The 26,903-nt window shown below is 42.9% G+C and overlaps 1 protein-coding gene across 1 annotated transcript in view; it reads left to right on the top strand.

The window, feature by feature from the left end:
• The window catches only part of LOC141086090 (ubiquitin-conjugating enzyme E2 D2), a 125,551-nt gene extending 116,994 nt beyond the window's left edge, over positions 1–8,557 (top strand). The window contains exon 7 of the mRNA XM_073571782.1: positions 7,198–8,557. Coding sequence (XP_073427883.1) covers positions 7,198–7,243 — 46 coding nt within the window. The 3' untranslated portion in view covers positions 7,244–8,557. The remainder of the gene's footprint in view (positions 1–7,197) is intronic.
• Positions 8,558–26,903: the final 18,346 nt, after the last annotated feature.

Raw genomic sequence — 26,903 nt, 5'->3', positions numbered from 1 at the left:
CGCAGAGCATGAGGTTGCAGTAGTCAAGGCGAGAGATGATGAGGGCATGGACTAGGGTTTTTGCAGATTCTTGGGTGAGGAATGAACGGATGCGTGAAATATTTTTGAGTTGAAGTCGGCAGGAAGTGGAAAGGGTTTGGATATGTGGTTTGAAGGAGAGATCAGCATCAAGGATTACTCCGAGGCAGCGAGCTTGTGGGACTGGGGAGAGTGGGCAGTCATTTACTGTAATTGATAGGTTCGTAGGGGGGGTCACGTGAGATGGGGGAAAGATGATGAATTCTGTTTTGTCCATGTTGAGTTTCAGATATCTAGTGGAGAAGAAGGATGAAATAGTGGACAGACATTGAGGGATTCTGGTTAGTAGGGAGGTGATATCTGGTCCAGAGATGTAGATCTGTGTGTCATCAGCATAAAGATGATACTGAAAGCCATGAGATTCTATGAGCTGTCCCAGGTCAAAGGTGTAAATAGAGAACAGCAGGGGCCCTAGGACTGAACCTTGTGGGACTCCGACAGATAGGGGGCGAGGTGAGGAGGTGGTGTGTGAGTGGGAGACGCTGAATGTCCGGTCTGTTAGGTATGATGAGATCCAGGAGAGGGCCAAGTCTGTGATGCCGAGGGATGAGAGGGTCTGTAATAATAGGGAATGGTCCACTGTGTCAAAGGCAGCCGACAGGTCCAGGAGGAGGAGGACAGAGTAGTGTCGCTTGCTCTTGGCAGTTAAGAGGTCATTGGTGACCTTAGTAAGGGCAGTTTCAGTGGAGTGGTGTGACCGGAAGCCAGATTGTAAGCGGTCGAAGAGGGAGCAAGAAGAGAGATGGGAGGACAGTTCAAGGTAGACGTGTTGTTCCAGTAGCTTGGAGGCGTATGGGAGAAGTGATATAGGGCGATAGCTAGATACAGAGGATGGGTCAAGAGAGGGCTTTTTGAGGATAGGTGTGATGGAGGCATGTTTAAAGCTTGAGGGGAAAACACCAGTTGTTAGTGATAGGTTGAAGAGATGGGTTAGGGTTGGGATGAAGACTGTGGTGAGGTTTGGGATGAAGTGGGATGGGATCGGGTCGAGTGCACAGGTGGTGAGATGTGATCTTGAGAGTAGAGTGGAGAGTCGATCTTCTGTAATGGTGGAGAAGTTGGTTTTGAAGGTGGAGGGCTGGGAAGTCGGGAGGAAGGGCTCTGGGGGTTGTTGACCAAAACTGTCCCTGATGTTATCAATTTTCTGCTTGAAAAATGAGGCAAAGTCTTCAGCTGAGATGAGTGGGGAGGGAGGAGGTGCTGGGGGGCGGAGGAGAGAATTGAAGGTGTTGAATAACTGTTTAGGGTTGTGAGACAGGGAGGATATGAGAGATGAGAAGTAGGTTTGTTTAGCTGTGGCGAGTGTGGTCTTGAAAGTAGTGAGGGACTGTTTGAATGCGATGAAATGCTCGTTGGAGTGGGATCTTTTCCATCTGCGCTCAGCAGCCCTGGAAGCTCGCCTCAGCTCTTTGGTCAGGCTGGTGTGCCAGGGCTGTCTGTTGATTTTGCGAGTTTTGGTATGTGTAAGTGGGGCAGCGGATTCCAAAGCTACAGCTATTGTGGTGTTATATAGAGCGGCAGCGTCATCCGCATTGTGTAAGGAACTTATATCTGTAAGAGGGAGGAGGGATTCGGAGAATGAGTGTAGGTCAAGGTGTTTAAGATTCCTGCGAGGGTGTGAAAGTTTGTGGGGTGGGGATTGTAGACATGGAGTGAAGAGGGAAGAGAATGTGAGCAGGTTGTGGTCAGAGAGAGGAAGAGGTGAGTTAGAGAGGTTAGCTAGGGAGCAGAGGCGGGTGAAGATGAGGTCCAGTGTGTGGCCATCTTTGTGGGTGGCTGTAGAAGACCATTGAGTGAGGCCGAAGGAGGAAGTGAGAGATAGAAGTTTAGTGGCAGCTGAGAGGGAAGTGTCAATGGGGATGTTGAAGTCGCCCATGATGATAGTAGGGATGTCCGCGGAAAGGAAATGAAGTAACCAGGTGGTGAAGTGGTCAAAGAAGGTGGTGGCTGGCCCTGGGGGGCGGTAGATGACAGCCAGTTGGAGGTTGGAGGGGGAGTAGATGCGCACAGAGTGCACCTCAAAGGAAGGGAGGGTAACAGAGGGTGGCAGTGGGATTGGGGTGAAGGAGCAGGTATCTGACAGGAGAAAACCAACTCCTCCACCATGTTTGCTGCTGGGGCGGGGGGTGTGAGAAAGGTGGAAGCCGCCATACGAAAGTGCAGCAGGAGAGGCTGTGTCAGAAGGGGTGAGCCAGGTTTCGGTGATGGCGAGGAAGGAGAGTTTGGTAGTAACGAAAAGATCATGGATGTAGGAAAGCTTGTTGCAGACAGAGCGAGCGTTCCAGCGTTCCGTATATGTAGTATGTATGTAGCATGTGGTATGCATGTAGTATGCATGTAGTATGCATGTGGTATGTATGTGGTATGTATGTGGTATGTATGTAGCATGCAGTATGTATGTAGCATGCATGTAGTATATATGTAGTATGTATGTAGCATGTAGTATGTATGTAGCATGTATGTAGTATGTATGTAGTATGTAGTATGTATGTAGCATGTAGTATGTATGTAGCATGTAGTATGTATGTAGCATGTAGTATGTATGTAGCATGTAGTATGTATGTAGCATGTAGTATGTATGTAGCATGTAGTATGTATGTAGCATGTAGTATGTATGTAGCATGTAGTATGTATGTAGCATGTAGTATGTATGTAGCATGTAGTATGTATGTAGCATGTAGTATGTATGTAGCATGTAGCATGCATGTAGCATGCATGTAGTATGTATGTAGTATGTATGTAGTATGTATGTGGTATGTATGTAGCATGTAGTATGTATGTAGTATGCGTGTAGCATGCGTGTAGCATGCGTGTAGCATGCGTGTAGCATGCGTGTAGCATGCATGTAGCATGCATGTATGTAGTATGTATGTAGCATGTAGTATGTATGTAGTATGTATGTAGCATGCATGTAGTATGTATGTAGCATGCATGTAGTATATATGTAGTATGTATGTAGCATGTAGTATGTATGTAGCATGCATGTAGTATGTATGTAGTATGTAGTATGTATGTAGCATGTAGTATGTATGTAGCATGTAGTATGTATGTAGCATGCATGTAGTATATATGTAGTATGTATGTAGCATGTAGTATGTATGTAGCATGCATGTAGTATATATGTAGTATGTAGTATGTATGTAGCATGTAGTATGTATGTAGCATGCATGTAGTATATATGTAGTATGTAGTATGTATGTAGCATGTACTATGTATGTAGCATGCATGTAGTATATATGTTATGTATGTAGCATGTAGCATGCATGTAGCATGCATGTAGTATATATGTTATGTATGTAGCATGTAGCATGCATGTAGTATGTATGTAGTATATATGTGGTATGTATGTAGTATGTATGTAGCATGTAGTATGTATGTAGCATGCAGTATGTATGTAGCATGCATGTAGTATGTATGTAGTATATATGTAGTATGTATGTTGCATGTAGTATTTATGTAGTATGAATGTAGCATGTATGTAGTATGTAGTATGAATGTAGCATGTATGTAGTATGCATGTTGTATGTATGTATGTAGCATGTAATTTTTTTTTTTTTTATTTTTTTTTACATTCAACACATTAGCCGGATGATAGGACTATTACTGTCCCATCATTGGCTAATGTGTCAATCACTGTCATGGTAGCAGGCATCGCCCGATGGGACTTGTAGTCCCATCGGACGATGCCTGCACAGCCCCCCGGCAGGCCGGCACAGCCCCCCGGCAGGCCGGCACAGCCCCCCGGCAGGCCGGCACAGCCCCCCGGCAGGCCGGCACAGCCCCCCGGCAGGCCGGCACAGCCCCCCTGGCAGGCCGGCACAGCCCCCCGAAAGGCCCGTACAGACCCCAGAGAGGCTGTACAAGGGCAGGAAAGGGTTTTTCTTATTCCGATACCGGAAGTCCCATAGACTTGAATGGGACTTCCGGTATCGGAATCGGCGATACCGATACTTTTTTTAAAGATCGGCCGATACCATCCGATACGATACTTTGAAGTATCGGACGGTATCGCTCAACTCTACCTACTAAGTTAAAAAGGGCCCACTTAGCTGTCAGCGGAATAGAAATATTAAAGGTATTTTTAAGGTATTCAAGTTCTCTTGAGGACCTAAGGGCACTGCATTTTCCTTACTTTGTGGTTTCTAGCAGGGCAACTTCTACTAATATTTCTCTACACCATATTGCTCAAGGAGACCTATATACTGAAAACGAGGGAAGCTGTTATTGGACGTGCTCTGAAAGCTGTGTTCTGTTCAAGTTTCAAGAGTGGGCATTTAATGAGCAGAACTGCTGTCTAGAGATTGGTGGTCTGGGGAGATGTGGCTGGTATGTTAGACGTTGAAGGGAATGTCAGCACAGAAGGACTAGAAGCAAAGTACAGGCACTCGGTGCTTCACAGCGGGGCCAATCATTTATATACTCCTTCCCATCTGCTTAGTTTCCATCTATCTTCTTTTTTTTTTTTTTTTTTTTTTTAAAGACAGAACTGTCAAAGTGGGGATTGAGATGTATATTTAAAGGGAATCCGTCACCCTATTTTTTGCCTATCAGCTGCCGGCACTGCCATTAGGGGCTTATCTACAGCATTCTGTAATGCTGTAGATAAGCCCCTAATGGTGGTGCTGGCAGCTCATATTTGAAAAAAGGGGGTGACAGATTCCCTTTAAATGGTTGACCCTGCTTTGAAGCACTGAGTTGCACAGGACTTTGTACTTGGTTTGAACAGTCATTCTGTGCTGACAGTTGTCTCGCAAAAGCATAGCCAATCATTTGAATGCACTTTTTCCCATCTACTTGTTTTCCCTCATTCTCCCTTCTTTTGACAGCTCTGGCTTGATGTAGAGCCTCAGAGGGGTGGATATAGAAAGAATGCAAGCAAGTGGGTAGGTGTGTGAAAACGATTGGCCACATTATGATGCGCTGAGTGCTTTTACTTAGTTTCAGCAGTCATTCTGTGCTGACCGTCTCTTTAATTGCTCTCCTGGACTGTAGCTACTGTACACACGCAGCCTGGCTATAGAGGTTGGGCTCTATGGAAACCAACTATGCACTATAAAAGACAAGCTTTTATTGCAGAATGACAGTATGTATAAAAAAAGCTCTATTGCAAACTTGGTATTTTCATGCTATGTAACAAATTAAAGCAATTTTAAGAGCGCCTCTAACAATTTGTGACTCTTCCATAACTACTGTGTGTGAATATTCCCATTAGAAATTGAAGCAATGCACCTGCAGATTTTTAAACGTGGGGCAAGAGTAGATGTGAAAAATTCATCTTGGTTTGCCTTTGTAGTATGAGGTAACCCCTATGAAAAATCATCAGAACCATAGATTTGTAGTTATAAGGAATGATGAGGGTGTTAAATCTATTTGGTCTACATGTCAGATACACCTTCACATTCATTTTGTGCTAGACCATGGAAGATTCTAAAGGTCTAACCTCCAAAAGTCTGTCTTTTACTTTGTAACTATGTTGGGGAGAGATCATAGTGATGTCATTGTCATATGTTCGTAGTTCTTTCAAATCCTTTGCACCTCATGCACATGGCAGGGCCTTGTGCTCAAGAGATGGATGATGCAAGTTTCATTGAACCATGATCTCATGTGAGCGCTCAAATTTGGTCTATGAATTGTAGTTTGTCTACACGATAACCTCTGACAAAGCTGAACAAATCTTGGCACAAACAGGAAATTTCATGCAACTAAGGCCTCTTTCACACATCAGTTTTTTGCCATCAGTCGCAATCCGTCGGTTTTTATAGAAAAAACGGATCCAGCAACTGACGTTGGATCCGTTTTTTTCTCATAGACTTGTACTAGTGACTGATTGCGACGGATGGCCTCACGTTTTGTCCGTCGTTCACTGGATCCGTCATAAATTTTGTCTGGGCGGAGACCACTGACAAAGGAAAAGTTGGACAGTGACGGATCCAGCGCCATCCGTCGTTGGCTATAATGGAAGCCTATGGGCGCAGGATCCGTCGCTGTCCGTCAAGTGACGGAATCCAGCGACGCATTCAGTTTCAGTTGATTTTTAAAACTGATCATGCTTCAATTATTACCACCAGGTAAGGCAGTCGGATCCAACGAAAAAAAAGATCCATCGCATCAGCTTTTCACAATCTGCGACGGATCCATTTTTCCAAAACTGCTGGATTGCGACTGATGGCAAAAAACTGTGTGAAAGAGGCCTAAGAGTAGAGCAGTCAGGTTTGCCTGTGCATTCTGTGCATGTCAATTTAAGCATATTAGGAGGTCCCAATATCCATAAAGAACTCATCAAAGTTTTTATCCCCTTAATACATTGGTTATATTATAAAGAACTGTCTACTTACAGTTGCTCATTTTGCTTTTCTACCCAGTGAATTCTTTTATCTGATCTATGTAGAAACAGGAAGTCTCTTGTCACTGCATTTTTTTTTTTTTTCATTTTTTCTTTTCAACTCCTGACACAGCTGTTACCACTTCTGCTCTACGAAGGTGCCTTGCAGTGACTGAGTCAGTCATACAGGGAAAATTGACCTCCTGTTTCTACATTGAGATTAGAAGTATAGAGCTACTCTGTTTTTAAACGTGTGATATTATAGACCTTATAGAAAACTGACCTTTTAACTGGGTAGAACGGCAAAATGAGCAATTCTAAGTACACAGTGCTATATAATGTGATTGCAATATAGTAAGAGGATACAAATTTTGATGGCAGTGCTTCTTTAAATTGTTATCCTATCTCCATACATTGTGTGCACACAGTGGTGCAAGTGTCATCATCTAACCGGATTGTTTGGTGGTTTGAATATTCAATGTCTAGAAAGTGTCGGCACCTGTCAAAAGAGCAGCAGGAATATACGAAGAGCCAAATCTGGCCAGTTTTGGCTTGGAGACAGGTGTTTAAACAGCAGTGATACCAGATACAACTTGTTTCTTTGTTTGTAAAGCCATTCCACATGTGTCCATCTTCTAATTCTGTATACCACCTTTTTAAATGTTTTCCAGAATGAAGTTATCTGCCTAAGTGGGTGTTATTTAAATAGCATGGATTTTGTTTATCGTCAAATTTTTTTTTCAAACAATGCATAACTGGATACTTTCTGCATATAATTCTATTCTGTATTGTTTTAGGTACAACAGAATAGCCCGGGAATGGACTCAGAAGTATGCTATGTGATGCTACCTTCAAGTCTAAATACACCTGCATTATAGCTGGAATAAAATAAACTTTAAATTACTGTTTTCCCCTCCCTTTCAGACCTCATCTACTTACCCCCTTCCTTATATTTTTTTTTTTTCTTTTGTGCTGCCTCCCTTCATGCACATGCTCATATGGAAAGACTTTAGCTCATCATCGAACAGAAACTTCTCTAGACTGTCAAGTAGTTGCCAGAATACAATTGCCCAAGATGTTTAATTTTATCAAACTGAGCATGTGTTAAAACATGGCCGTCATCTTCACTGTAACTTGGTTATGAGAGAACCCCATTCTTCATTTCTTATTGAATTGGTGAAGATTAGAGCCTTCTGTTTGGGGTAGGGGAGGGGAAAGGGTCAGGCAAAATTTAAATAAAGAAAATCCTCTTGTCTTATTGTAGGATTCAGCAATGTGGATTTAATATGGATATTTTTTTGTTCAAAACTTCCAGACATTTAAGACTTTCATTTACTTTATGCTCATAACTGATGTTTTGGGTGGAGAGTTGGTGTTGAAATTATATAGCTGCAGAAGTAATGTATTTTATGCATGTCAATAAACATGACAGATTAAAATTAAAAAAGGTGAAACCCCATTGAATAACAAATAGGATCAAAAGTTTTTTGTAATTTTTCATTGAGGTTTTTTATTTTGGAGGCTGAGCTATTAGTTAATCTCTGATCCAAAACCCTGTTAATATAGCACTGAATAAAATGATTCAAGCGTCAATGGATGACTGATCAACTAATAGCTCCTTTTTTTTCTTTTTTTTTTTTTTTCTTCAATAAAGTTGCATAAACCAATGTGTTAGCTGCCTGAATTAATCAATGTTTGCAACCTTATTTTCTATGTAAATTCTACAAATCTGTGTATATAAAGTTTGGATTTTGTTTTGTTTGACGTCAAATGATAGTGTATGGAGCATAATTTTTTTTTTCCCCCTATGTTCATTTAAAGCTGTTTATCCACTTATATGCCAAATCCGTCTGTTATTGCCCATCCTGGGCACGAATTCCAGCACTTAATATTGGACTGGCTGTGGGGGAGGGGTCACTGTGGTTTAGAGTATCCTGGTTGTTTAGCAGATTGAACATTCATGGTATATTATCAACTAATAAAGTTTTTCCTAACTTCTGGAACATCGAGCTGCAGATAATGTAGTGAGATTGGCACTATTGGGACATAATAGTAAGGATTCACGGACATATTCTACACAGCCAATTCCTTGCTGTCATGTAGACACGTGGGACTGGTTGTGAAGCTTGTTTAAAATTGATTTTTTTTTTTTTTTTTTCTCTCCTTTTTTGTGAGATGTTAATTAGATTGAAAGGATTATTTGCTCTGCTGTTTACAAAATACGTATTTTAGTGCAAACAAGTTTAATCTCTAGGTGAATTATCATGAATGAATAAAAGCAGTACTGTTTTTTTTTTTTTTTTCATTTCACAATAAAAAAAAGCTGTCTGTGCCATTTAGTATTTCCCTCTTTGTTACAAATGTCATGATTAATAGCCTTGCTGTCTTAAGGGCATTTAGTGTGCCTATTTAATTTTTTATTTCTCTATCGCTTCATTGGGGTACACAGGAAATCATAGATGTATGCTGCCGCCACTATGCACAAAAAGTTCCTCCTGAAGTGTACCACCAACTGACGCTAAGATATCCATTTTAGCTTGGTGTCAGTAAAAGGTGAACACGGGTCTCTTACTAGACCCATATTTACCTCATTGTAGTTTCTTTTCAGATGGAGGGATGCAGAGTGAACAGTCACAACTATACTTCCATGTAGAGCCTGGGTACAGTGTGTACTGCCACCCTGTATCCTCAAACAGAGTGTTTAGGTGTTCTGAACATTGGTCCTAGCCCCTGTCTCCTACCCATTCACACACCAGAACCTGTCTGTTTTAGGAAGCACGGACGTCCTACATCCCAAAGAGGCTCGGACGTCTAATGAAAGCCTGGATGGAGAGGTACATCTCCCTGTCAGGTGCCCAGAGGTGTCAGGGGAGAAGATCCGGGCAAAGAAACAGAAGAATGAAGATAATGTAAAGATGGAGGAAGATGACACAAAATGGATGAGTTTTACTGTCCACCCCTATCCCTCTGTTAGAGGGGCTGTAGTTAGAGGGGCCTTCTCCCCCCCCCCCCCATCCTTTATTTTGTCTCTAGTACAGGGCCTTCCTTTTAGATATAGGCTGCTTTTGATCTATAGAATGCCTTGATTGCCCCTTCATTCTTTTACTTGACAGGCAGTCCGGGCCTCCGGGCCATCCTCCCGAGTCTCTGTGGCCTTAGTTAAGATTTAAGCCCCGGCTTCAGGGAGGCGTAACTCCAGCAGTTCGCTTTGCCGCCTCCTTGGCATCTTCCGGCGGGTTTTTTTTTTCCCAACCCATCGATAGCATGCCCTCTCCTACTGTTTCTGGCAGCTAGCTCTGCCACTTCACCTCAGGCGTGCAGGGTTCCCGGGCGTCGCTGTGTCTGTTTGCGGGGCTAGCTCTGCCCACTTCTGGGCTTGCTGAGCAGGCCTTTGAGGTAGCAAGCCTCCCTGCAGGCCCTCCTCTTCCTCCCTGCGGTCGCCATTTGCCGCCATCCGGCCCCAGAAGGTGACATCTCTGCAGGGAACTCTCTCATTTCCTCCACGTTTAGCCTGCAGTTCTAGCTGTCTCCTGGAGACGTCTACAGTCTGAAAGCAGTCCCCAGGTCTTGCATCTTCCTGTGAGTAGCTCTGCTGTGCAGACTGACGCTCTCATCTGCAATCTCCTTTTGTCGCCTAACCTGGCATTATTTAGTGGGCCTGCTTCTCATGCCTAATCCTCAAGTAGAGCGCTCTCCCCTTCCGGCCTATTCAACTGCTCTTGTCAGACACTTTGCACCTCATGTAATTGCAAACTCCTTCAGGACAGTAATCTCCTCTCTGTCAGGACTGTAGCAGCCTCAACACCCCCCCCTTCCATGCTTGCTACCCAGGAGTCCCTTTTTACCCCAGGAGAGAGTGGTGCCCCCATCCCAGGGCGGTGGGCTACCTCTGTCGCAGTCGGTCATGGACCTCACCAATGTATCGCAGTCCCCGGTGTTTGATTTTCTCTTACTACAGTGCCTTGCGAAAGTATTTGGCCCTCTGGAAATTTTCAACCTTTTCCCACATATGCTTCAAGCATAAAGATACAAATGTAAATTTTTGGTGAAAAATCAACAAGTGGAACACAATTCTGAAGTTGAACTAAATTTATTGGTTATTTTAAACTTTTGTGGAAATTTAAAATACTGAAAAGTGGGGCGTGCAATATTGTTCGGCCCCTTTACTTTCAGTGCAGCAAACTCGCCCCAGAAGTTCATTGTGGATCTCTGAATGATCCAATGCTGTCCTAAATGACTAATGATGATAAATATAATCCACCTGTGTGTGATCAAGTCTCTGTATAAATTCACCTGCTCTGTGATAATCTCAGTGTTCTGTTTGAAGCACAGAACAGCATGAAGACCAAGGAACACAACAGGCAGGTCTGTGATACTGTTGTGGAGAAGTTTAAAGCTGGATTTGGATGCAAAATGATTTCCAAAACTTTAAACATCCCAAGGAGAGCACTGTACAAGCGATCAAATTGAAATGAAAGGAGTATCATACCGCTGCAAATCTACCAAGACCCATCCGTCCCTCTACACTTTCATCTCAAACAAGGAGAAGACTGATCAGAGATGCAGCCAAGAGGCCCATGATCACTCTGGATGAACTGCAGATATCTAAAGCTGAGGTGGGACGGTCTGTCCATAGGACAACAATCAGTCGTACACTGCACAAATCTGGCCTTTATGGAAGAGTGGCAAGAAGAAAGCCATTTCTCAAAGATATCCATAAAAAGTTGTTTAGAGTTTGAAACAAGGCAACTGGGAGACACACCAAACATGTGGAAGAAGGTGCTCTGGTTAGATGAAACCAAAATCGAAATTTTTGGCCACAATTATTATTATTATTATTATTTATTGTTATAGCGCCATTTATTCCATGGCGCTTTACATGTGAGGGGGGTATACATAAAAACAAGTACAATAATCTTAAACAATACAAGTCATAACTGGTACAGGAGGAGAGAGGACCCTGCCCGCGAGGGCTCACAATCTTCAAGGGATGGGTGATAATACAGTAGGCGAGGGTAGAGCTGGTCGTGCAGCGGTTTGGTCGATCGGTGGTTACTGCAGGTTATAGGCTTGTCGGAAGAGGTGGGTCTTCAGGCTCTTTTTGAAGGTTTTGATGGTAGGTGAGAGTCTGATATGTTGTGGTAGAGAGTTCCAGAGTAGGGGTGATGCGCGAGAGAAATCTTGTATGCGATTGTGGGAAGAGGAGATAAGAGGGGAGTAGAGAAGGAGATCTTGTGAGGATCGGAGGTTGCGTGCAGGAAAGTACCGGGAGACGAGGTCACAGATGTATGGAGGAGACAAGTTGTGGATGGCTTTGTATGTCATGGTTAGGGTTTTGTAATGGAGTCTCTGGGCAATTGGGAGCCAGTGAAGGGATTGACAGAGGGGAGAAGCTGGGGAATAGCGGGGGGACAGGTGGATTAGTCGGGCAGCAGAGTTTAGAATAGATTGGAGGGGTGCGAGAGTGTTTGAGGGGAGGCCGCAGAGCATGAGGTTGCAGTAGTCAAGGCGAGAGATGATGAGGGCATGGACTAGGGTTTTTGCAGATTCTTGGGTGAGGAATGAACGGATGCGTGAAATATTTTTGAGTTGAAGTCGGCAGGAAGTGGAAAGGGTTTGGATATGTGGTTTGAAGGAGAGATTAGCATCAAGGATTACTCCGAGGCAGCGAGCTTGTGGGACTGGGGAGAGTGGGCAGTCATTTACTGTAATTGATAGGTTCGTAGGGGGGGTCACGTGAGATGGGGGAAAGATGATGAATTCTGTTTTGTCCATGTTGAGTTTCAGATATCTAGTGGAGAAGAAGGATGAAATAGTGGACAGACATTGAGGGATTCTGGTTAGTAGGTAGGTGATATCTGGTCCAGAGATGTAGATCTGTGTGTCATCAGCATAAAGATGATACTGAAAGCCATGAGATTCTATGAGCTGTCCCAGGCCAAAGGTGTAAATAGAGAACAGCAGGGGCCCTAGGACTGAACCTTGTGGGACTCCGACAGATAGGGGGCGAGGTGAGGAGGTGGTGTGTGAGTGGGAGACGCTGAATGTCCGGTCTGTTAGGTATGATGAGATCCAGGAGAGGGCCAAGTCTGTGATGCCGAGGGATGAGAGGGTCTGTAATAATAGGGAATGGTCCACTGTGTCAAAGGCAGCCGACAGGTCCAGGAGGAGGAGGACAGAGTAGTGTCGCTTGCTCTTGGCAGTTAAGAGGTCATTGGTGACCTTAGTAAGGGCAGTTTCAGTGGAGTGGTGTGACCGGAAGCCAGATTGTAAGCGGTCGAAGAGGGAGCAAGAAGAGAGATGGGAGGACAGTTCAAGGTAGACGTGTTGTTCCAGTAGCTTGGAGGCGTATGGGAGAAGTGATATAGGGCGATAGCTAGATACAGAGGATGGGTCAAGAGAGGGCTTTTTGAGGATAGGTGTGATGGAGGCATGTTTAAAGCTTGAGGGGAAAACACCAGTTGTTAGTGATAGGTTGAAGAGATGGGTTAGGGTTGGGATGAAGACTGTGGTGAGGTTTGGGATGAAGTGGGATGGGATCGGGTCGAGTGCACAGGTGGTGAGATGTGATCTTGAGAGTAGAGTGGAGAGTCGATCTTCTGTAATGGTGGAGAAGTTGGTTTTGAAGGTGGAGGGCTGGGAAGTCGGGAGGAAGGGCTCTGGGGGTTGTTGACCAAAACTGTCCCTGATGTTATCAATTTTCTGCTTGAAAAATGAGGCAAAGTCTTCAGCTGAGATGAGTGGGGAGGGAGGAGGTGCTGGGGGGCGGAGGAGAGAATTGAAGGTGTTGAATAACTGTTTAGGGTTGTGAGACAGGGAGGATATGAGAGATGAGAAGTAGGTTTGTTTAGCTGCAATGCACAATGCAAAACGATATGTTTGGTGTAAAGGCAACACAGCTAATCACCCTGAACACTCCATCCCCACTGTCAAACGTAGTGGCAGCATTATGGTTTGGGGCTGCTTTTCTTCAGAAGGGACAGGGAAGACCTGGGCAGTGTGTGCCTCCTGGCGATACCCATAAGGCCTCTGCCCTACAGCTTTGCAGAGCGATAATCTGTCCTCCATCTGTATGTTTGTTTTTTTTCACGGTCCATGCCTACGCTTCAAATGCCTGCTTAGGTAGGAAGACCTCGCAGGTGGCAGCGATGAGTTCTCTGACCTGAATGGGGTTTTTTTTGCTGTTCCCTCCCCTTGGGTACTGCTTTGGGGCGTCCTATGGTTTCCTATGTCCGTCAACCCCCCCCCCCCCCCCCCCCAATGAAGTGATAGAAAAAACAGGATTTTTGGCTGATCACTGTAAGATCTGTTTCTCTGAGCCTCCATTGGGGGACACAGCACCCTCCCAATTTTAACAGCTCTGTTTTACTGTATTAGATTTGTGTGTGTGTATTCTTTCTTTTATTGCATCTACTGCTTTCTCAGTAACTGAATATCCTAGTGCCCATCGGTTGGGTGTACACTGTAGAGGAGGAGCTAACTTTTTGTGCATCGTGTCAGCCTCCTAGTGGCAGCAGCCTACACCCATGGTTCCCTGTCTCTCCTAATGAAGGCTCCAAGAAACAGATTTTATGGTGAGTAGCCAAAAAAAATCCTGTTTTTTTTCTACAGAACTCAAAACTGACAGTTTGAAGACAGAATCGTGTAAATTTTTGGTGCCTGTTTGTACAGCTGTACAAGAGAAGTTGTCTTTAAATTTTTTTAACCTTTTTTTAGTAGATAAAAGCCTGGAAGGCACCCATGTAGTTTATTTCTTTTGTTTTTTGTTTAACTAACACGTCTTTCAGATTGAAACTGTTTGTATCGGTTTAAAATGGCAGATTTAACCCTCCGTCAGGAACAATATTCGCACTAACTCGTAATGGAGCAATGTGCCTGTCAAGCACAGGCTAGAAAAATGCCTAGAATATCTAATTTTCTCAATTTCAGTGATCTAAAAGTGATCAGAGACCTTCATAGGGATGTAATAAAAGAGACTACACATTATCAGGTGCAAAACAAACCCATTTACTCAACATAAAAGTAATAACTTTGATATACACAAATTTCAAAACTCCCACCAAATAGCCCCCAATGATATCAAGTAACGGTTATTAAAAAGAGAAAATTTTGGCACAAAAACAATTTCTAGGCACCTAGAATAAAATTACACGCAGAATTAATCTGAATTAGATCCTGAAGGTTCCCCAGAAAAAACACATTTGCAAAGCAAAGAGCAAGAATTGCAATACATTTTTGCATGTGTCAGGCAGATTGCATGATGACATTTGAGACATTCATAATTAGAAAGCCTTCTGTTCCCGCTTTCCGTGGTGCATCTCCTTCTTTTGGGAGGTGGTACAGGTGTTGGATATTCAGTATCAATATCTGGGCAGAATCTTTTGAGCCTAACTTGAAGGCCAGAGGGGATACCGATGGTTTTCATACTTCTCCTGCGTAGCTCTCCAAGCATGGGCCAATTTTTTCAGATACAATCGTCTATGGAGTGGTTCAAGCTGGTTTTCAAGCTAAATGATTTGTGAATTTATACCACCCAAATTTAGCATAGCGAAAAATATGACCATTGGCCAGCGCTTGGTGTTTCTGCTGACGCTGAAAGTTGAGCACATCTGATCAGCTGTATCAACACCCCCTTTGGTTTCATTATAAAATGTAATAATCTCTGGTTTTTGTTGTGCTTCAGATTTAGGATCGATGGCATCATCATTAATAAAGCGTTGAGAGAAGTACATTTTTTTTTTTTTTTCGCGTGGTACATAGGAAACCAAATCCTTTCCATCATGGAATGCAAACATACTGCTGTACTGTTTTCTCCCTGTCACAGTAACAAGCTGTGGCGGCAATTCTTTTTTATTTTTTCTTACAGTTCTGACATATGAAAGCTTCTGCGTTTTTAGATAATCAATAAGATCACAATTTGAAAACCAATTATCAGCAGTTAAATTGCGACCTGATCCAAATAAGGGCTCAGACATTCTTTTCACAACATCAGTGGGTTTGTTGCTGACACAGTAAGGACCATCTGGCTGTTTTCCAGCATGAATTTCAATGTTGTATGTGTAGGTCTTACTGGCATCAGCAAGGGCATACATTTTTATTCCGTATTTGCTAGGTTTTGATGGTATGTATTGATGAAATGCGCATCTGCCACGAAAACCAGGGAGCATTTTGTCAATTGTGACATTTGCCCCAGGGCGATAGTTTATCTTACAGTTTTCCACAAATTTTTGGAATACATCGCGAATTGGAGCAAGCCGGTCATATGTTTTTCGTTCGGTTCAGGTAGTTCTGTCATCAAACCGAAGGCAACAAATTAGAATCTTGAATCTTTTTAGAGACATAACAAGGCTAAATTTTTCAATTCCATCACTTTCTATACCCCAAAGTTCCTCCAAACTTTGCCGATTTGCCCTATAAGCTCCTGCAAGGTATAATAATACAAAAAAGGCACGCAGTTCCATTTTATCCGTGGGCTTCAGGATTCTGTTACAGATGAACTTGTGCTTTATATTGTCTATATATTGATTAGTGTATATGACAATAGAGTCCAGAATGTCATCTGTGAAAAAAGTATTCCAGCATTCAGCTGCATTTTTTGCATTACGTGCTGTTCCCATAACTGCAGGAAGGTGAGTGATAATGTTGAGGTTCCATGCGGGTTTTTATGGGTGGATTCTTGTTCCATTTTGTTTTTTTTTATCTTTTCCCATATAATAAGATTATATATCTTCTTCCTCCTCATCACTGTCACCATCTTGCTCTGTTTCAGAATTTAGTTCAGACTTCTACCTCATCATGAGAATCAATCTCACTTTCTTCAAAATCCTCATTCATTGTGTGGGTCTGCATCATCATCAGCGTCTAACAGCATGTTTCCCACTTCCTCAACATGATGGGGTTTTGAAAGCTCATACATTTTCTTCTCCATTTCAGAAGATAATCTGAAGCAAGAGAGAGAATATGCATTAGGGAACAATGTGCCTGAGAAGCAAACTTTCATTTGTAAGAAAATCTGCCTTTTTTATATAAAATATCCACAAACCTTTCTCTATCCATTCATAAAACAAGCTAAATAAACAATAGTAATAACTAAAAACATTACATACCAACCTTATAAAGTGTGATGTGTTCGGGACCAATGAGCCTGAGAAGCCAGCTCAGCTATATCTTCCTTCCTGAAGCTCTGCAGACCAACTGTGGTATCAGGTTTCACACAGCAGTTAGAGCCAGGAGACTATCTAGAGGGAGGGGGTTTCCTGAAAATCTGGTGAGAAGGGAGAAATGAAAGTAGAAGAGCTGCGCCTGTCAGATCCATTGTTCCTGACGGAGGGTTAATTTCATTTTTTTTTTTTTTTTTTAATCTCAGGAAATACCCAGGCTTTTGAGCCCATATCTACTGTACAGGGAAAAACTTACTCCCCATTTCTGGTTGTAGGAATGTATTTGCATGTTAAAGAGAACCTGTCGGGTTTAATGACACGATTAACCTGCAGCTATAGGGTTATTCTGCAGGTTAATAGCATTACGGTGGTGCCTGTAAACTGTACTGCACAAGCAGCCCCCAGGAGAAAATTAGCTTAGCTTCTCCCAGCAGCTGCCAGCATTCAGTCATGCAGGTGTGCCCAGAGCCATTCATGTCAAATTTCGTTCAACTTCACAGTTGTGTTCAACTTGTTGATTCTTCACCAAAAAAATGTACATTTGGTATCTTTGAAGCATAAGTGGGAAAAGGTTGAAAAGTTCCAGGGGGCCGAATACTTTCGCAAGGCATTGTATATAGGCCTCGGCACGAGACAACTAAAAGTTTGCATTGGGGAGTATGTTCTAGGAGTCTTGGCGGCCATAAATGAGTGATATTAATGCCCTGAAAACCATCCTGAGACATTGTAAAATTCACCATTACTGCGACACTACTCAATTTAAGGTATGGGGCATTGATAGGATAACCACTAACATTGTGTGCGGCAAGGTTAGTTGCAAACTTACACAGTTTGAGACAAAATGGATCTGGACCCTGAATAGTGAACATCCGTTTGGCCCTACTGAGAACAATAGCTACGTCCCCTTTCTCTGGCCACCATGCTTTGGTAGGGTGGTTTGTTTTGTATTTATTCATGTTTTTATACTGACATTGGTTATATGGTTTTATATTCCCATTTTCCCTATTTAATAATTTTTATTTTATTAAAACATGAGCAATCTAGCTCAACGAACTTGTGAACAAACTTTTTTCTTCACTAAAGTGCTCAGCAGATGGTAAAACAACATTAGTGTTGCCAGTAACATGATATCATATGTGGAATAACATGTAACTGTCAACGCTGATGTTTTACCCTCTGCTGAGCACTTTTTGGTGAATAAAGAAAAGTTGTTCACAAGTTTGTTGAGCTGGATTTCTCATGTTTTGATTGCGCCACGCCTTGACAGCGTTCCCTGAGTTCCAAACACCTTAGGATGTCTACTACAGTGAGCTGGACTTTATTTCTATTTTATTATCTCCATTTCTTATCTTGGTGTGTAAATGATGAAATTATATACCTGGTATTTTGGTTCTTTTAATTCTCCCTTTATACTCTTTACAGTATACCTTACTGTGCGAATAGCATATGCAGCTGTTGCCTGGCCGGATGCATGGATCTAGATTCCCCCTTCTTTTTTTTTTTATCATGCCGAGTGAATAGTCTGGCTGCAACAAAAAATGATTTTCCTATTAATACTTATATATTCTTTCATCATAAATATTTTTTATGTATTAATCTCTTCTTTTGCCAGCCCTCACTCCCTTTCCCATATACCCATACATGTCCGTTGCCATTATGACATTCATATTTGTATTCACTCCCTCATAACTTTTTACCATTTACTCTTCATTATTTCATCATAGTTAGCAAGACCGAAAAGACATTTGTCCATCCAGTTCAGCCTATATTCCGTCAGACTAAATCGCCAGGTCTACGTCCTAAAGAATCTAAACTGTAAGATACAATGTTGTTACGCTCCAGGAAGACATCCAGGCCTCTCCTGAACCCCTCAACTGAGTTGGCCATCACCACCTCCTCAGGCAAGGAATTCCAGATTCTCACTGCCCTAACAGTAAAGAATTCTCTTTTATGTTGGTGGGAACCCTTCTCTCCTCCAGACACACAGAATTCCCCCTTGTGACCGTCACATTCCTTGGTATAAACATTCTCAGAGATATTTGTATTGTCCCCTTATATACTTATACATGGTTATTAGATCGCCCCTCAGTCGTCTTTTTTCTAGACTAAATAATCCTACTTTTGCTAATCTCTCTGGGTATTGTAGTTCCCCCATCCCCTTTATTAATTTTGCTGCCCTCCTTTGTACTTGCTATAGTTCCACCCATTCCCAAAACTGTACACAGTACTCCATGTGCAGTCACTTAACCAGGGATTTGTACAGAGGCAGTATAATGCTCTCATGAGTATCCAGACCTCTTTTAATGCACCCCATGATCCTGTTTGCCTTGGCAGCCACTGCCTGGCACTGGCTGCTCTAGGTAAGTTTATCATTAGCTAGGATCCCCAAGCCCTTCTCCCAAGTCAGATTTCCCCAGTGGTTTCCTGTTCAGTGTGTAATGGTGATATTGATTCCCTGTGTATAACCTTACATTTATCATTGTTAAACCGCATCTGCCACCTTTCGGCCCAAGTTTCCAAGTTATCCAGATCTATCTGTAGCAGAATACTATCTTTTGTATTGACTGCTTAACATAGTTTTGTATCATCTGCAAATATGGATATTTTACTGTGTAAACCTTCTACCAGATTGTTATAATAAATATGTTGCAGAGAATAGGTTCCAACACCGACCCCTGCGGTACCCCACTGGTCACAGCGACCCAGTTAGAGAATATACAATTTATAACCACCCTCTGCTTTCTACCACTAAGCCAGATACTTACCCATTTACACACATTTTCTCCCAGACCCAACATTCTCATTTTGTGTTCCAACCTCTTGTGTGGCACGGTATCAAACACTTTGGAAAAATTAAGATAAACCATATTAAAAGACTCACCTTGGTCTAGGCTATAGCTTACCTCTTCATAAATACTGATAGATTGGTTTGACAGGAGCAATTCCTCATAAACTCATGCTGATATGGCGTTACACAGTTATTCTCATTGAGATAATCCAGAATAACATCCCTCAGAAACCCTTCAAATATTTTATCAGAGGTTAGACTTACTGGCCTATAATTTCCAGGTTCATTTTTAGAGCCCTTTTTTAATATTGGTACCACATTTGCTATGCGCCATTCCTGTGGAACAGACCCCTTCACTATAGCGGCCCTAAATATAAGAAATAATTGTTCGTCTATTACATTACTTAGTTCTCTTAGTACTCGTGGGTGTATGCTATTCGGACCTGGAGATTTATGTATTTTAATCTTATTTAGGCGGTTTTGCACCTCTTCTTGGGTTAGATTGGTGACCATTATGTCTCTCAGCATTTCATCTAGCATTTCATTTTCCACCGTGCATACTGTGAGGAAGAAGGTGTTTTATATATTTAACTTTTTCCTCATCTACAACCATTCTTTCCTCTCAATTTTAAGGGGCCTACACTTTTACTTATGATGCTTTTACTATTGATATAGCTGAACAGTTAGGGATTAGTTTTACTCTCCTTAGCAATGTGCTTCTGTTTCCTTTTTGGCAGCTTTAATTAGTTTTTTAGATAAAGTATTCTTCTCCCTATAGTTTTTTTTTAGAGCTTCAATGGTGCTATCCTGCTTTAGTAGTTTAAATGCTTTCGTTTTACTGTTAATTGCCCCTCTTTGGCTCGTTTCACACTTGCGCCGTTTTGCGCAGTGTTTCGAGCGCACACAAAACGCATGCAAAAAACGCTTGTAAACACTGCGATATTTCGTTGCTCTGGTGTCAAGGACCGGTCTTAGGAACGCCATCTCGCGATGAAAGCGGTATTTTGTTCTGGTTCTTGCTGCTGAACCACTGTGCACCTGTCCCTCAGCACAAACATCAGTGTTGAAGCGGTCCTTCATCGAGCGCCAATGTGTGCGAACTTTGTTCACGGTTGGGAAAAACAAAGAAAAAGCATACAGTCATGGCCAAAAGTTTAGAGAATGACACAAATATTAATTTTTACAAAGTCTACTTCTTCATTTTTTCTAATGGCAATTTGCATATACTCCAGAATGTTATAAAGAGTGATCAGCTAAACAGCAATTACTTGCAAAGTCAATATTTGCCTAGAAAATGAACTTTATCCCCCAAAACACATTTCAACATCATTGCAGCCCTGCCTTAAAAGGACCAGCTAACATCGTTTCAGTGATTGATCTCCAGCCCTGTCCTTATCAACACCCACACCTGTGTTAATGGCGCAATCTGTCATGATTAAGTAAGAATGACACCACTGGACACTTTAAAAGGAGGCTGGTGCTTGGCATCATTGTTTCTCTTCTGTTAACCATGGTTATCTCTAAAGAAGCACGTGCAGTCATCATTGCACTGCCCAAAAATGGCCTAACAGGGAAGAGTATCGCAGCTAGAAAGATTGCACCTCAGTTAACAATCTATCGCATCATCAAGAACTTCAAGGGGAGAGGTTCCCTTGTTACCAAAAAGGCTCCAGGGCGCCCAAGAAAGACCAGCACGCACCAGGACCGTCTCTTAAACGTGTTTCAGCTGCGGGATCGGGCTAACAGCAGTGCAGAGCTTGCTCAGGAATGGCAGCAGGCAGGTGTGAGTGCATCTGCATGCACTGTGAGGCGGAGACTCTTGGAGCAAGGCCTGGTCTCAAGGAGGGCAGCAAAGAAGCCACTTCTCTCCAGAAAAAACATCATGGACAGACTGATATTCTGCAAGAGGTACAGGGAGTGGACTGCTGAGGACTGGGGTAAAGTCATTTTCTCTGATGAATCCTCTTTTCGATTGTTTGGGACATCTGGAAAACGGCTTATTCGGAGAAGACCAGGTGAGCGCTACCACCAGTCTTGCCTCATGCCAACTGTCAAGCATCCTGAAACCATTCATGTGTGGGGTTGCTTCTCAGCCAAGGGAATGGGCTCTCAGTCTTGCCTAAAAACACAGCCATGAATAAAGAATGGTACCAGAATGTCCTCCAAGAGCAACTTCTCCCAACCGTCCAAGAGCAGTTTGGCGATCAACAATGCCTTTTTCAACATGATGGAGCTCCTTGCCATAAAGCAAAGGTGATAACTAAATGGCTCAGGGAACAAAACATAGAGATTTTGGGACCATGGCCTGGAAACTCCCCAGATCTTAATCCCATTGAGAACTTGTGGTCAATTATCAAGAGACGGGTGAACAAACAAAAACCTTCAAATTCAGACAAAATAAAAGCATTGATTTTGCAAGAATGGACTGCTATCAGACAGGATTTGATCCAGAAGTTGATTGAGAGCATGCCAGGGAGAATTGCTGAGGTCCTGAAGAAGGGTCAACACTGCAAATATTGACTTTCTGCATTAACTCATTCTGTCAATATAACCTTTTGTTACTCATAATATGATTGCAATTATATTTCTTTATGTGATAAAAACATCTGACAAACACACATAAAAACCAGAGGGCAGCAGATCATGTGAAAATATATTATTTGTGTCATTCTCTAAACTTTTGGCCATGACTGTACAATGCATTGATGGCAACATCTGTATTTTCACACACACCTAAGTGAACTTGGCAAACAGTCAATGTGGCATCATAAAAGAATTCAATAGACAATGCAGTCAGTTGATCCTGATGACACTTGTGTTTCCTGCTAGAATATATCTAGCAGGAAACAACAGTGTCATCAGGAACAAGAGTCAAAGGAACAATACAGCAATACAATGCACAATGCAGTCTGTCATGAACTCATTTACTGTTCCCCTTCTGTTCTCCCTCTGGTGGTGACAGGAGGTAGTGCGGTTGGTTTAAGTGGTAGTGATCTGCCACCTGATGAGGAAGATAACGATTGGATCTCTGGAGTATCAGACTGCATGTAAGACATCCGACGCCCTATCCGGGTGCTGGTGATTCAGTCTGCTTCTCAGGTCCTGGACTTCAGCTCTCTTCCAGTCTTCTTAAGTTAAGTTTGTTTTTTTGTTAATGTTCACACTTGCACTTGTTGGTCAATTCAGTTTGTTGTGTCATCAGCCTGCCCCTGCTGGGGCTATGCTGAAATTCCACTCCTATTAATCAGTATTTGCCAATCTGCTTTTTGTCCCTTATTAGATTGGCCTCTTTTTTTTGCTCTGTCTCAGAATATTTCAGAGTGCTGATATAGGTTTAGAAGTCTAGTGACTTCAGGGTTAATTTTGCTATCAGAAGTGTTGGATAATATTTTTGTAGGTTGTTTTTAGCAGATTGCAGACAGTGTCTTTCCTTTTCTGTCCTTTTTAGTTAGCCGGGCCCCATCGTTTGCTCAGCCTATTTTCCTGCCTTTGTATTTTCATCTTGTTTCACCGTCAATACATGTGGGGGGGCTGTCTTTCCTTTGGGGTCTGCTCTGGGGCAGTTAGTTTTCCTCTTTTCCTGCTTTAGGCTTATGTAGTTCTCCGGTTGGGATGAGGCGACTAGGACCAACGTAGGAACGCTCCACGACTGCTGCTAGTTGTGCGGTTAAGATCAGGGATCTGCATAGTTACCAACTTCTCTGGTTTTCTGAGACTTAGCATTTTGTCTTGTTTTCCTCGTTGGTTTCCCATTCATAACAGCAGTCACTGTTGATCCTGATAACACTGTTGTGTTTCCTGCCAGAATATATCTAGCCGGAAACACAACAGTGTCATCAGTAACAAGAGTCAATGTAGCATCACAGAGCATGGAAATCCTTACTAAATGCCTTTTTGACACTTGGAGAGGCGCTGTCCCAGCCATCCATCAACACTGCGGCCACCTCATTCCAGAGCTGCCGGATCACACAGTGTCCTTGTACTGCTGGTCACGGCTGTCCCACAACGGGACATGCTCCTGGACCAGGTGGATCAGGTGCTCGTCGTCCGGATCGACGTCTTCGTCTCGTTGTTGAACCTAGAAAAAAAATACATAATCTTGGAAATTTTCTTGAAGGAAAAAGATAGAAAAATAAAAGAAGCAAGATAGAAGATGAAAAACAGGACAGAAAAAAAGGAAGAGAAAATCTAAATTAAAAAAAAAAGGGACATTTAAAGACTGCATACTTACAATCCGTCTCCTCTCCGGGACTTGGCTAGGCTGCTCCGCTGTTTAGCCTCACTTGCTGGGTCCGATGATGATGTCTGAAAAAGAACAAATTATTACAGGTTTGCAGATGCAGAAGCTATACTTACCCAAAGGCAGGAAGATACTTACCTCACGCTCTGCTTGGGCCAGTTCTTGAGGGGATGGTGAGTATTCCGATCCAGAAGACATGCTGCAATTAAAAAAAAATTAAAAAAAATTAGTACATAATACATTTGAAAGGAGAGACAGACATTAGGTTTAAGAACACTCACATTCTTGGTGATGCAGATTGCAGGCTGTGTCTTGCAGGCTGGCTGTAGAGTAGTGGTCTGGCACTCCAGACACCACCTTTTATGTACACTCCTCCCAAACAATGTTGCTTGTCTAGGGGTGGTTTAAACAAGTGTCTAGACATTGTTTACTCCAAAATCTCATGCGCGAAAAAAGCGCTGACGTGCGCATGTGACCTCCATAGACTGTAATGTTGGTTTTTTTTGCGCATTCCGTGCGCACGTGCTTTTTTTAACTAGGTTGGGCGGAACAAAAAATGCAACATGTAGCGTCTGGGCGCACAACTGGAAAATGCGCAGCGCACAAACGCTGATGGACCCTGCACCCGCCATGTTAAAGATAGGGGACCATTGCGCAAGTGACCGATGGCGCACGATAAAATGCTAGTGTGAAATCAGCCTTCTTTGTTTAGCCACATTGGGTTTTTCCTATTTCTTGTCCTTTTATTCCCACAAGGTATAAAAAGCTTACAGTGCCTATTTAGGATGTTCTTAAACATTTCCCATTTCTTATCTGTATTCTTATTTTTGAGAGCATTGTCCCAGTCAACCAGATTAAGGGCATCTTTAAGGCTGGTTTCACACTTGCGTTCAGTAGGGCTGTGGATGGTTGCCTACTTCCTCCTTGCTTCCTTCCTGAAGCTCCGCCTACTTCTGTATGCATCCTGCATTTCCCTGTGTACCTAGCTTTAACATGAAATTGCTGCATGTGGACAAATCCGCATATAATACATGTCCCTGCGTACCCAATGTTAAAGATAGGTACGCAGGGAAAAGCAAGACGCATACAGAAGTAGGCGGAGCTTCACGGAGGACGAAAGGAGGAAGTAGGCAGCCATCCGCAGCCCTCCTGAACCCAAAGTGAGAATCTGGCCTAAGCTGGTCAAACTTTGCCTTCCTAAAGTTGTGTTTTTTTGTGACTCCCTGACACGTCCCCCTAGCGAAAGATAAGTGAAACTATAATATTGGGGTCATTATTACCTAGATGCCCGACTACCTGCAGATTTGTTATTCTGTCAGGTCAATTAGACAGTATTAGGTCTAAAAGTGCTGTTCCTCTGGTTGGATTCTGTACCAATTGTGAAAGATAATTTTTCTTGGTTATTAGCAGAAAGCTGTTGCCTTTTATGGGCTTCGCAGGTCTCTGCTTCCCAGTTAATATCTGGGTAGTTATAGTCCCCCATAACAAGCACCTCATTATGAGTTGCAGCTTCATCTATCTGCCTTAGTAGTAGACTTTCCATAATTTCTGTTATATCTGGGGGTTTATAACAGACCCCAATGAGAATTTTGTTACTATTTTTCCCTCCATGTATTTTGACTCATGTGGACTCGATATCCTCATTCCCTTCGCTAATATCCTCCCTTAAAGTGGACTTTAGACAAGACTTTACATAAAGACAAACCCCTCCTCCCCTCCGATTTTTACGGTCCTTTCTAAACAGACTGTAACCCTGTAAGTTAACTGCCCAGTCATAGCTTTCATCTAGCCATTTCTTGGTTATTCCCACTATGTCATAGCTACCTGTAGATATTTCTGCTTCTAGTTCTTCCATCTCATTTGTCAGGCTTCTGGCGTTCGTGAGCATGCACTTTAGAGGATTTTGTTTTGTGCCATCCTCCTCCCTGTGGTTGTTTTAGAAATTTTCTTACCTCCCTTCTGAGTATGTTGTCTTGGGTCTTCTTTGCCGCTTCTCATAGCCTTCATCAGTATATTTTCCGGCTTCATGTTCGTGTCCTATTGTTTTTCCTCCTGTCCCTTCTAGTTTAACACCCTCCTGATGAGTGTAGCGAGTCTTCTGACTAATGTGTATTTTCCAGATTTGTTGAGGTGTAGTCTGTCTCTGGTGAGGAGTCCATTGTACAGGTAATTCACACCGTGGTCCAGGAGTCCGAATCTTTTTGACTGCGCCAGTTGTTTGCATCAAGGATCTTATTCCATCTCCAGGTGCCATGCCCGTCTACTGGAAGGATAGAAGAAAAAACTACCTGTGCATCCAGTTCCTTTACTTTCTTCTCCAACTCTTCAAAGTTCTTGCAGATTGGTGGGAGGTCCTTCCTTGCTGTATCGTTGGTGCCAACATGTATCAGAAGAAATGGGTGGACGTTCTTGTAATTAGGTTGCCAAAGCTCATCATCGGTCACATCCTTGATCTTTGCACCTGAGAGGCAGCATACTTCTCTTGCAGTTATGTCCAGTCTGCAGATGGCTTCTGTGCCTCTCAGTAGTGAGTCTCCCACCACTACCATTCTTCTCTTCTTGGCTGTACTTTTTGTTGTCACTTCTGGGTGTTGCTGTATATGCCCTTTTCTTCTTTGCTTGCTGTTAGTGCCTCATCCTTAGGTGTGCCATCTTCGTCCTCCACAAGGTCTTGGTATCGGTTTCTTAGTTGTATGCAATTCAATTGCTCTTGTAGCCTGAGTCATGTACATTATTAATTTCTTTTATCATGCCTTTTCAAGTTTTTCCTGCAGTTGCATATTCTTATTTTACCATCCCATCTTATTATTTTGGATTTCAGCCTCATTCTATTATTATTTAGTGTTCCTACATGGCTTCTTCATTTTATATACCTTCCTTATCATTGTCCACCTTGGATATAGCGGCACGCGCGTGCGGCAGTTTCGCCTTGGGTCTGCCTTGTCGGTTACGTCTATATGTGCCTGGAGGTTTGCGGTCACGCGGTTCCCTCGTGCCCATTGCCTTAGGATACATTAAGTAGTCTCCATGGTAGCTTCTCCGCGTCCTGCTTCTGATGCATCACAACACGCCCTCTCCAACTTGGCCTTACCAGTTCTGTCATTGTGGACTCCTTTTTGACCGCTCCCGAAGCTGCTGGATCACCTAACTGTTCACGTGGTCCGTGACATGGAGTGGTTGCCTAGGTGTTCCCAGATGCCACGGCGTTGCTGTGTTTCGAACCACACCCCCTATACAGTGATTGTTGCACATTTACACACCTTCCCCTCTCTTTTGGCCTGTACTCATATTTAGGCCGGGGTCACACTAACCAAC

Source organism: Dendrobates tinctorius, unplaced genomic scaffold (genome assembly GCF_039654945.1).
Source record: "Dendrobates tinctorius isolate UK_male_01 unplaced genomic scaffold, ASM3965494v1 ptg000030l, whole genome shotgun sequence".
NCBI classification, from domain to species: Eukaryota; Metazoa; Chordata; class Amphibia; order Anura; family Dendrobatidae; genus Dendrobates; species Dendrobates tinctorius.
This window is presented reverse-complemented; position numbering and strand designations above follow the sequence as displayed.